Here is a 12,826-nt window from a genome sequence, read left to right on the forward strand (position 1 = left end):
TATAGTTCCAAGTCAGGATGGTGTGTGACTTGGAGGGGAACTTGCAGGTGGTGGTGTTCCCATGCATTTGCTGCCCTTGTCCTTCCAGTTGGTAGAGGTCATGGGTTTGGAAGGTGCTGTTTAAGGAGCCTTGGTGCGTTGCTGCAGTGCATCTTGGAGCTCAAGAGAAATGTCATGGGTGTGAGTTTAAGGAATCTAACTAACTCCATTCAGAATTAGGGCAAACTGTGGTATTGGACACTTCAGAAGTTATTTTCCAAAGTTGCTATTCAACTTAAACATCGGGGTCCCAATCGCAGAGTTCACCAAAATAATAAAAGTCGATTGACACACTTAGAATCATAGAACTGCACAGCATAGAAGGAGGCTTTACGGCCCGTCATGCTTCTGTTGGCTCTCTGAAAGAACTATGAAACAACTACTCCTGCAAGTAAATACCATTAATTCTAAACAACTGCTGAATGTAGCCAATCTCTGTAGCAGACTTTACTTCTATATGAAAATAACTTTTCCATTCAAAAAATAGAAAAGCCGTGGTCTCACGAGACAGACGCATGACATATCAGTCTTCATCATGTGACCATGCTCCACTAATCATGTTGACCCCAAGACCTATTTTTGTGAATGGAAATAGAAGACCACCACAGTTATAGCAACAGTCAAGTTATCTGTACATGTACGGAGTAACTGAACTGGTATAATTGTAGATCCATTTTCTCCATAGCAGCTTCAGGACTTCAGTTTTTGCTGCTGCTTTGCATTATGCAGACAAACAACCATGACTGTCCGACCACTGGCTGCCCTTTTCAGAGAATTGTCCAAGAACGTATGTCCCAATTGTCACCCTTCAAATCCAGCCCTGAAAATGTCATTTTACGAGACTATGCTCACTAGAAACTGGATGAAGACAATCTAAACTCATCTCACATTAAATCCCTGCAGCTAGGAGACAATGCCATCATTTTGTGCTAGATTCCTGTTCACTCATCATACCTATGCAGGTTGACCCACGTTGCTCACACTCCGGCAACATTTTTTGATTTTTATCATTTTCATCCTTGTTTTCAAATCCCTCCATGGCCTCACCCCTCCCCATCTCTGTAACCTCCTCCAGCCCTACAACCCTCCAAGATCTCTGTGCTCCTCCAATTCTGGCCTCTTGCACGTCCCCGATTTTCATCGCTCCACCATTGGTGGCGGAGCCTTCAGCTGACTGGGTCCTAAACCTCTGCAATTCCCTCCCTAAACCTCTCCATCTCTCTCTCTCCTCCCTTAAGATGCTCCTAAAAAAAATCACCTCTTTGACCAGGTTTTTATTCACCTGTCCTAATATCGCCTATGTGGTTGGTGTCAAATTTTGTTTGATAACGTCATGTGAAGCACCATCGGACATTTTCTTACATTAAAGACGCAACTGCAAATGTTGTCATTGTTTATTTTGCATCAAAACTCCAGATATGAAAGGGCACAGAAATAACTCATGTTTCATTTCCTCTCTCTCCACACAGTCACTAACCAGCTAGAAAATAATGGCCAAATACATGTTAGCTTACCTTCTCTTACTATCACAAGTTATTTTACTATTGACACTTGCAGTCCCACTCACATAAATCTCTGTCTTCATTAAATTTATTTTTCAGGTTTGGCGGATCACTTTGCAGCAGCTTCTACACACCCTTGTGCAAGCTGGCAGATATTTTATTTAATTATTTCTTCCCTTCTGTTCTGTTGCTATTTGTCAGTCAAACTCTAATTGGACTCTTTTCTCACTGAGTACCATATACAGAGTCTCTGCTTCTTTCCAGGTAAATAATGATCGACCCTTGTTAGAAATTTTACACACTCTTTCATCTCATTGATACTGTGACATTTTGCTTTAGATACAGCTATGTGCCAAATAATTAATTCAGTCTCATTTGTGACTAAAATAGTTGCTGCGGGTAGATGGTGAGGGGCAAGAGAGAAATAACTCTTTATAACTGGTCGCAGAAGAGTTAACTGGGTGGTTTCTGGACAGAAGTCTCCTGAAAGAGCAAACATCCCAGCAATTTTCCTAGTTGGAAGATGCACACACGGTTGGGGGGCTATTTTAACTTAGCCCGCCTTGTGGAAAAGTAATGGGAAATAAAAACAAAAAAATGCTGGAAATACTCAGAAGGTCAAGCTTCACATTTCCAGCATCTGCAGTATTTTGCTTTTGGAAAAGTAATGGGATTTGATTGGCCACTTGTTTTAAATCCCACCCAATTTTACTTTAAGGCAAGGTGTAAAATGGACGGCTGATCTGATCCCAGAAGTTTCCTGTCAGGCGAGTGAGGTTAAAATGAGGCCCAAAATTTCTGTCACAAAAGCAATTATCTTCTTAGTGACACAATGAAAATCCATGGTGTTTAAGAACACAACAGTAACTCCCTGGTAGTATATAGTTTCAATCCTAACAATTAATAAATATCATGCATCAGATTTCTCAGTTACTACACCAATTGAGCAAGATCGTCTAAGAATAAAAGCACCACCTTGCATCTAAAGCCCTATTAAAAGCCAGGGCGGACTCAAATCCCAAGTTTAGAATGATAAACTCTACGTAAATGTCTGGAAAGTAGAGTCTGGGTTGGAGTGATTGATCATAACTGTCAGAAGTGATCTGTTGCTTTTGTGCATCCAGACTTGGTCCCTTGCAAATGCAAAACTGCGGTGACCTACAAGTAATGCTAGACGAACACATACTCAGGTAATGGGTTCACCACTGGAGGAAACCAAGCCTCTTATGCAAAACATTGGGACAGATTTTAACCTAAATTGAAAAAGAATTGAGCTAAGAACTGCTTGCCTGCTTTCTGAAATTAGAGATACTTTCAAATATTCTGGAATCTTTGACAAGTCTCTGACTGCACTCTGATCTTCTGGTAGCTATCATTCAGACCTGTGTATCATAGACACACCTATGTTTTAACAGTCAAACTCCTACGATGTGTGTCTCAAATCCAGTAAACACTGCATGAAACTAAGTCGCTCACACAAGAGGCCATTTTATTAATCCATCAAATAGTTAACAATACAACAATATCATCAGAGCAGAGTTTTGACCAACTGGCCTCAATATATTATCTGTCGCTACCAAACAGGCTTTAGACATGCACAGCGAATTCTCCCAGCCTTCATTAACAAGTTTGGATTTTCATGCATGAATTATTAAACTTTCTTTTTTGCGTAGAACACTGTGAATTTGCTATTCCAGTATAAATATTCTGCAAAATTTACACTTACCTTGTTACTAACAAATAATGACAAGTAATTAATTCTCTGTCACTAATCACTTGGCGTCATGCAATGATTATAACACAATCTCTAGTCCTTCAAGCCTGGACAAACCACATATCAACTGTAGTCACTTCTACATTGATACAGCACAACCAGCAGCAGATGTATGCACTCCAATAGAAATTACCCAACTTCAGTGACCTTTATGGCACTGGTGCCCCAAATCTTCCTGACCGCGCTGACTGCAACAACTACCCTGGAATCTCCCTGCTCAGCATAGTGGAGAAAGTGTTCGCTCAAGTCATTTTAAACAGACTCCAGAAGCTGGCTGAGCATGTCTACCCTGAGGCACAGTGCTACTTTCGAGCAGAGAGATCCACCATTGACATGCTGTTCTCCCTTCCCCAGCTACAGGAGAAATGCCGCAAACAATAGATGCCCCTCTATATTGCTTTCATAGATCTCACCAAAGCCTTTGACCATGTCAGCAGACGTGGTCTCTTCAGACTACCTGCAAAGATCGGATGTCCACCAAAGCTACTAAGTATCATCACCTCATTCCATGACAATATGAAAGGCACAATTCAGCATAGCGGTGCCTCATCAGACCCCTTTCCTATCCTGAGTGGCGTGAAACAGGGCTGTGTTCTCGCACCTACACTGTTTGGGATCTTCTTCTCACTGCTGCTCTCACATGCGTTCAAGTCTTCAGAAGAAGCAATTTTCCTCCACACAAATCAGATGGCAGGTTGTTCAACCTTGCCCGTCTAAGAGCGAAGACCAAAGTACGGAAGGTCCTCATCAGGGAACTCCTCTTTTGCTGATGATGCTGCATTAACATCCCACACAGAAGAGTGTCTGCAGAGACTCATCAACAGGACTGCTGCTGCCTGTCACGAATTTGGCCGAACCGTCAGCCTCAAGAAAACGAACATCATGGGACAGGACGTCAGAAATGCTCCATCCATCAATATCGGTGACCACACTCTGGAAGTGGTTCAAGAGTTCACTTACCTAGACTCAACTATCACCAGTAACCTGTCTCTCGATGCAGAAATCAACAAGCGCATGGGAAAGGCGTCCACTGCTATGTCCAGACTGGCCAAGAGGGTGTGGCAAAATGGTGCAATGACATGGAACACAAAAGTCCGAGTGTATCAAGCCCGTGTCCTCAGTACCTTGCTCTACGGCAGCGAGGCCTGGACAACGTACATCAGCCAAGAGCGACGCCTCAACTCATTCAATCTTTGCTGCCTCTGAAGAATCCTTGGCATCAGGTGGCAGGACCGTATCTCCAACACAGAAGTCCTCGAGGCGGCCAACACCCCCAGCATGTACACCCTACTGAGCCAGCGGCGCTTGAGATGGCTTGGCCATGTGAGCCGCATGGAAGATGGCAGGATCCCCAAGGATGCATTGTACAGCAAGCTCGTCACTGGTATCAGACCCATCGGCCGTCCATGTCTCCGCTTTAAAGACATCTGCAAACGTGACATGAAGTCCTGTCACATTGACCACAAGTTGTGGGAGTTAGTTGCCAGTGATCGCCAGAGCTGGCGGACAGCCATAAAGGCGGGGCTAAAGCGTGGCAAGTCGAAGAGACTTAGCAGTTGGCAGGAAAAAAGACAGAAGTGCAAGGGGAGAGCCAACTGTGTAACAGCCCCGACAACCAATTTTATCTGCAGCACCTGTGGAAGAGTCTGTCACTCTAGAATTGGCCTTTATAGCCACTCCAGGCGCTGCTGCACAAACCACTGACCACCTCTAAGTGCTTACCCATTGTCTCTCGAGACAAGGATGCCAAAGAAGAAGAATAGAAATTACCCAACCTCAGTAACCTTTCTGGTGCTGGTGCCCCAAATCTTCATGAGTTCTCTGAGTACAGATCAGCAGTACAGAAAACAAGCACTCACTCTGTGTTTGGCTTCCAATCACTGGAGCACATTGATGCAAATAAAAAGTTGGAAAGCACCACTTGGAGGTCTTGCTGCTTACCCAGTGCCTGAGCAGTAATGTAAAAATGCCATATACAAGCACCCTGACACTTGCCACTTCTGCAATCTCCGTTGCAAATCAGCGATGTCTGGATGTCAACCCACTTCATTTGCATCACCACGATCAGCTGCCTTATCCAGATAGCAGATAAAAAATATAGATCTATTGTTATCAGTCATGGCTCAATGCTATAATAAAAACAAGAAATGCTGGAACCACTCAGCAGGTCTGGCAGCATCTGTGGAAAGAGATTTTCTTGTTTTTATTTCAGATTTCCAGCATCCGCAGTATTTTGCTTTTATTATGGCTCAATGCTAGTTATCTCACCTCTATGTCTGGAGAAACCTGAGCAAGTATTCTACTCTGATACTGCAGTGCAGTACTGAAGGAGTACTACGCAATCAGAGGTGCCGTTCTTTGGATCAGGCATTAAACCGAGGCCCTGTCCTCCCTCTTTGGTGGATATAAAAGATATCATGGCATTATTTTAAAGAATAACAGGGTGTCTTGGCCAATATTTATCCCTCAACCAACATCATAGGAACAGAGGAACATATGAAATAGAGCAGGAGTAGACAATTAACCCCTCGAACCTGCTCCGCCATCCAACTAGATCATGACTGATAGTCTACCTCAATGCCATTTTCCCGCACTATCCCCATATCCATTGATATTTTGAATATCTAGAAATCTATCGATCTCTGTCTTGAACCTACTCAATGACTGAGCCGCCACCCAGGTCTCTAGGGTAGAGAATTCCACAGATTTGCCACCCTCTGACTGAAGAAATGTCTCCTCATCTGAGTCCTAAATGGCCTACCTCTTATTCTGAGACTGTGTCCCCTGGTTCTAGACTTCCCGCCACCCCCGCCCCCCCCCCCCCCCCCATCCATCCTTCCTGTGTCAACCTTGTCGAGCCCTGTAAGAATTTTGTATGCTTCAATGAGATCACCTCTCATTCTTCTAAACTCTGGAGAATACAGGCGCAGTCTCCTCAATCTCTCCTCATAGGACAATCCCATCACAGGGATCAGTCTGGTGAACCTTCATTGCATTCCCTCTATGGCAGTTATATCCTTCCTTAGATAAGGAGACCAAAACTGTACACAATACCCCAGGTGCAGTCTCACCAAGGCTCTATACAATTGCAGCTTTTGTGGAAGCTTGCTGTGCACAAACTGGCTGTCGTGTTCCCTACATTACAATAGTGACTACACTTCAAAAGTTCTTCATTGGCTGTAAAATGCTTTAGGATGCCCTGAGGTTGTGAAAGGCACTATATAAATAAAAGTGTTGCTTCTTTCTTTTTTCTATGCTACAGCTATCTGGAAGTATAACTGTGGGGAGACTGCTTATGGATGCCACTATCCTGCAACAAACTAAAGAAATGTTGAATATAAAAGCATTCCGTCGATTAGGTGATTCTGCTGGGATATTCATCAGCAGAAAATCAACAGATAGAAAATGGAATCAAAGCACCCCATAACACTACAGATACATAAATAATTATTAAACAAAATAGACAGGAACAATTTCAGTGGCAATCAGCCCTCAGGATTTAGATGGAAATGATAAATGGCTGCAGCTATACTGTGCAGTTTATGGCAACATCTGTAACCTCTGCTGGATTACCAGCTTGCAATCCTCCCAGAGACAACCCATTATTTTGCATTTTGATAAACTCATACACACGGTTAAATAAGATAGGATATCAATCCAGTGAGCTATACTGATGTATCAAAAGGGTTACCTCGTTGAAGCCAAGACTAATAAATTACTTTGGCGCTTAAACCCTGGAAAAGTTTCCAATGGCCCATTTCGCCAAATTTAACCCCAATTTGAAGAATACCATTAGACTTATGAAACTCATGGTGTTAACCAATTGGTCGCAGGCTTGCTTGTAAAAATTATTATTCATGCATTCACAGGGTGCGCTGCACATTACTCTACCTGAGATCAGACTCATGGATGGACAAGATGACCCCAGAGGTTAAACTCTTTTGTTGGATCGTGGCTACAATTGTGAACTCGCTTTTATTTCTAAGCAGTTGGATCACTTTCTTGGCAATGTGTGGAGCCGCCTGTATTTGTCTCTCCACATCTGAGGAACACAAGCACAATCAGTCACAACAGAACCCATAAGACAGAATCTTCCAATACCATTCCATTGACATCCCCCCCTGCTGATCTCCTAAGAAATCACTGAGTAAAGTTCACTCCATGTTTATTTTACCACTTCAATATGGAAAGCATTAACATGTGTATTTTTTAAAGACAACAGTACCTACATACGCATTTATGAATATATTGTGCACAGTTCAACAGCCTCGACTTAGAATAATAAAAGCTCAAAGACTTTTTCATGAATCTATAAAACAGGTGCACAGAATGAGATGAATTGATGAATCAATTCTCACAGAGATATTCAGGCCACAATGCACAATGGAGGAATATTTCTATCTTTCATTAAGATTGTCGGGAAATTACATCTTCATGTGTTGCTGTCAGGTCAAAGTCTGTAAATCTGTTCACTAATAATACCAAGTCAATTTTCTTTCTGCGGGGGTTGGGGGGAAGGTGTTCATTTTAATTTTGAAATCAAGAGTTCCTTTGGTAAACTTTGGTTTAGTTTAAGCTGTTTTATGCACCTTGCATCCACTTGCTTAAAGATGGCACGCCAGATTCTCATCTGTGTCAGCATGGAGAGAAGACTGGGAAACTCAGATCTATCGACTGTTTGCTGTGGCATCAATGCAAGGTGATGAATGAAAAAAAGGCTGAACTAAATCCCTTGAAGAGTAGGTGCCCTTTGCAACACATTGGCAATTACATTTTAGATATTCAGCACCTGGGATCAGGAATGTCACAAGTGGGTTTTCTCTGTTGTTCTTTCATGCTTGCATGACTTCCTTTGACATGAAATCAACACAGAAGAGAGCAAAGGCCGACCATTCAAATGAAAGATGGCCTTGACATCTACTCAATCACTGTTAATGTCTACTGCTAATAATAACTCCAATCTAGATTACTGATGAGCTGTACAGATAAATTAAAGAAGGGATTTGTATTCCAGTCATCAAACTTATTGTATTAATATAAGCCTGCTGGATGAATATTATAATTAGTTGAAAGGTGATGAGTTCCTAGTGTCTTGTCCTCAGACCCTGGGGATGTTCAATCAATCCAAAAGACTCAATGCATCAGGTTGAAAGGACATTCATGTTTTCCCTGTATTATATAAATCAAGGCCCTCCTAACTGAATGAGGCCCCTGAGCTGTTAGGACATTTCCAGCCTTTTTCAAACAGTCCCAAGTATTCATGAATTTAAACATTGCACACACTTATATTTCAGATTTTGAAAACATCCGTCTAATGTACTTAAGTAAAATTCGACAAATGTCAGAAAGATAACTAAACCAAACCCAAAGACAGCAGCTATGGGTAACTGTAAAGGGATAAAGACCCTAAAAATGCCACAAGAAGCTTTCCTAAGTGGAGGTTCCATCTCAAATCTTAGGGCGTTAATGTGGTCACATGTCTCGGTTTGTATTTGGTTTATCATTCATTTACATGAACATATCCAGATGATCATAGTGTGCAAAATAAGCTACCTGTTTTCCACTGGACTCATAGCACACTGTGAACTGGAGTTAAGCAGCCAAAGAAAGTCAAATCAGTTGTTGTACTTGTGCACCATATGGTACTTTTGGACAAGATTATACCTAGAGTTAAACTGGGTCCAGACTGCCAGGCTGGAAATGTAAAATCTATGCAGTTTCTGTGCAATGTGATTTTGACATAGGTTGGTCTATTTTTTACATGGTGCAATGTCAAAAGCCATGGTAGAAGTACTCATATGCACTGCCAAAATCTCAATCTTATTAGATCGTCCGTAAATTCAAAAAGAGCACGAAATTAAAACAAGCAAACAAAAAGTTGGTCTCACTTCCACCTGCTATTGGCAGAGCAGAACATTCCCAGTTAATCCATCAATTCGTTAATAACCACGCGGGCCCAACGCATAAGACTGCATGTCCAACAGCCTCAGGGACTTCTTATCCTTTTGTTAAAAGTTCATAATGAGTCTTTAAATCACAAACACACGCTGCAATTCTTTACTCTTTCGCACAATAGTGATTTTTTTTTTAAACTCTCTGCCTTTTGCTCGCTTCAGCGAAATATCACAAAAGTCATGAATAAAATATGACGAATTTGATGGCATTCATTACAGAGGTTTCACCCGTGACCACCAACGTGCTTTGGAAGCTAATGGCTCCACTCGCTCCTTGTTTCTCAAATATGTGTGTGTTTGTATGTTTGTCTATCCATGAAAGATGCTCCCTTTTACTGCTTAACCATTCACCAGAAGAGCAAACTAGCTAGAAGAGGTTTATTGGCACTGACTGAGAGAGAGAGAGAGACCAGCTGTATGGATAGGTGGTTTAAGGCTTAGGAGGTGAAGGAAAATGATTGATTTTGTTGTCCTATTTACCTTGAAACAAATACGCTTTGCTGTTATTATATAATCCTGGTACCTGAGCAACTCCCGTCGTTGTATTATCAAGGTCCAGTTCTGTGCTGACATCAATTTGCAAGTCAGGGTCCATTCCAAACCCTAAGACTACATAGATAAAACAGTATTAACAAAACGACAGCAGCATTCGCCTGCACTACAAAGTTTAAATAAAGCAATAACAAAAAAATTCCAGCTACCAATAAAGTCCAATTTCCTAACTATTTAATTTGTAGGGGTATTCGCTGAGAATGCACGGCGAATTGAAACAGACTTCATTCCATACACCCCTCGAATCATCCCTTTTTTATCAATGAATTGTTGGTGCAGCTTTCAAAACACTTAAAGGAGAAGTTAGCGTGAAGTTTAATATGAACTCGGTTTGAATGCACCGAACAGTCACATCTAATACTAATCCTAATACTTCCCAATGAAACCACACACACAAGGAAACGCAACCCTTGTTCTGTTCAACCTGGAGCAGAAGCGTGCTACAAATGGTTAACGGTGTCACACACACCAACAGCGGCGCGATATTGTATCTAATCCAGTTCTCCCCTCCACACGTTCTGTTAGCGCCTATCTGCTTTACAGAGCAAGTGTTTCAAGTTCCACATTATCGTTTATGAAAGTAATAGTTATCAATACGTATTTCTGAAGGGCTACATCATGTGTGGCTTGCTACTGAATGAGTCGTACACTTATAGCGTTTAAAAACCAGCCTTCCCGCAGCAGATTCGCAAACCGAGATGCTGCAAATTCGCATGAAGTTTTTTTTTAAGTTATTAAGATCGACCTATACATTACTTCAAATCTTAGCATCAAATTGACTTCGACTCCGATCAATGTTGAATCTCGACATGATAAATAGTTTCTGAACTTTAATTTTACCTAACAATAAAACTGTTGATGGGCTGTATTAAAGTCATATTTTAGCAATGCCTGGTGGTCTAGTGCAATGGAAGCAGTGTGAAGAACATGCGCACTTTCAATCGGCACAGCTAAAATTAATAGATGAAATAACAAGGGTCCCGGGAGGAGCGGAAAGCGTGAGCTTTGTATGCAGCAGCAGTCCCCAGTTGCATTGTTATGAGAGCTTGTTTTCAAACATACTCCAAGAATCAAGTCAAGCTCCATTAAGCTTGTAAGCTACTGACCCATGCAAAATAATTTAATTCCTCGAGGCAAGGGGGGGGAGGAGGAAGGGGTATAAGCTCGCCTTTGGTTTAAAATAATTGTAATGGTGCACTGCAACAAGCTTCTTTAGAAAGCCATAAAATCTCAAAAGGGAGATTGTGTTTCATCGCCCCTGACACTGTCCCAAAGCCACAAGGCGGTACCTAGAACACAGCAACTTGACAAAAAAAAAGCAGCGATCTCTGTAACTGTACTAGACCCAGCAAGTCAATTCATTCCTTCCCTTGTAATTCTGTGCACTAGAATAATTACCGCCTTACCTGGTTTTGCGGAGATCATGAAAGCTAAAATCACCGGAATTATATCCATTTGCTTCTTCAGCATTTTTCCCCCGTTTTAATATTAAATTTCTGCGACAAGGCGACCTGATTCACTTTGTTTAATAATGGGCACAAACTCCGACTGCTGTGACTTGTGAGCTCCACCAGCGCTGGATGTTTCTCCGAGGAGCAGTCCACCCTCGTTGGGAAAAGGGGGTGTCCAAGTTTTGATGCACACGCATAAAGGTTCAAAAATGGAAACCTGCCGAGGTTTGCGAACTGTTCGCCGCGCGGATTAGCGTGCTACTGCCGCCCGCTATCTTCGCCGAGCAGGGACTTTTGTCATTTCACGTGATAACGTTGCCTCGGTGTGTGCCGGCAACCCCTTAAGGATCGATCGAGCAGTCGAGCATTGAGAAGCTCGCTATTAACAAGCGATAGAATACATCGGAGGAAAGGATGGACCAGATTAAACTCGCCCGTGTGAATAAACGTGTGATTTTCCCTGGAATGTTAATATTAAGCTTCGCTCCAAATGCATTAGTGAACATAATCAAGCAACGATGTGATGAACAGCGCGAAGGAAGGGGGTGCTTTGAAGGACAGTGCAACTGAGTGCAGTTCTGAGTCCAGTGTATTGCATGCATCCTCTGCAAATAAACACACCATTTCCGTACTAATTGGCCCACATGTGACATTTAAAACATTTATTTCGTGTTTCTTCATATTACATTTTAGGATAATCTCTAATTTGAACATCATATAGGCAAATATATAATGCATTAAGTCGTATTTATACACATAGATACAAAATCTGAGGTAGGGCCTCAAGAATGATGATCTTTTAAATGAATCATGTACATTACGTATGCAAGATAGCCATCAAGCATAAGTGATGCAACACTCATTAACTTAGATGTATGTTGGTGTGTGTGATCATTAGATGATTCTGATGGCCTGATTTGAGGCACACATCTATATCCATAGGCAGCAGTACCCCATATAGAATGCACAGAAATATACATGACATTACGTAAGTAATTAGGAATTAACCTATACAGAGATAGGTCCACTTAAAGTGCCTGAAGACACCACTTATGTTACATACAAGTGACTTACTATATATGGCAAAGTACAGGTTACTTTATATATGTTTCATCAAATACACCTTTTATTTCTGATGCTGGGACACATCAATAAGGCCAATGGTCAACCTGATGTGTTGAAAGACAATGTGCAAACTTAATAAGAAAAATGTACTTCAGCAGCTTTCAACAACCTTCATTCAACTATCACAGACACAATCTGTCTTTGGTACCCACTGCTTGAAGATGGCTTATAGGAGGATAGTAAGACTGGGAAAAGTATTGCAATTAACATTAAGGTGCAAAATGACTATATATTTTATACATATATATAAAGATAACTATCAGGATGCAGTTTCTGGTTAAATCATAATTGATATTTCCACAGCAAATGCCAGGGGAAACAAATATATAAATGGGCTTTGATGGGTTTCAACACTGAGGCACATCTATTCTCTATATGGAAATTAATGAAATCATTTATATGACGAGGATTAGTCATATCCATAAAGGA

At 41.6% G+C, this 12,826-nt stretch overlaps 1 protein-coding gene across 3 annotated transcripts in view; it reads right to left on the reverse strand.

Annotated features, from left to right (window-relative positions):
• LOC137377143 (protein kinase C-binding protein NELL1-like) overlaps window positions 1–11,383 on the reverse strand; it is an 828,881-nt gene extending 817,498 nt beyond the window's left edge. For all 3 annotated transcript variants that reach the window (XM_068046502.1, XM_068046504.1, XM_068046503.1), the window contains exons 1-3: window positions 11,228–11,383; window positions 9,750–9,878; window positions 7,207–7,357 (exon numbers count right to left, since the gene is read on the reverse strand). In XM_068046502.1, the coding sequence (XP_067902603.1) occupies window positions 7,207–7,357; window positions 9,750–9,878; window positions 11,228–11,291 (344 nt within the window). In that variant the 5' untranslated portion in view covers window positions 11,292–11,383. The remainder of the gene's footprint in view (window positions 1–7,206; window positions 7,358–9,749; window positions 9,879–11,227) is intronic.
• Window positions 11,384–12,826: the final 1,443 nt, after the last annotated feature.

Source organism: Heterodontus francisci, chromosome 14 (assembly GCF_036365525.1).
Source record: "Heterodontus francisci isolate sHetFra1 chromosome 14, sHetFra1.hap1, whole genome shotgun sequence".
NCBI classification, from domain to species: domain Eukaryota; kingdom Metazoa; phylum Chordata; class Chondrichthyes; order Heterodontiformes; family Heterodontidae; genus Heterodontus; species Heterodontus francisci.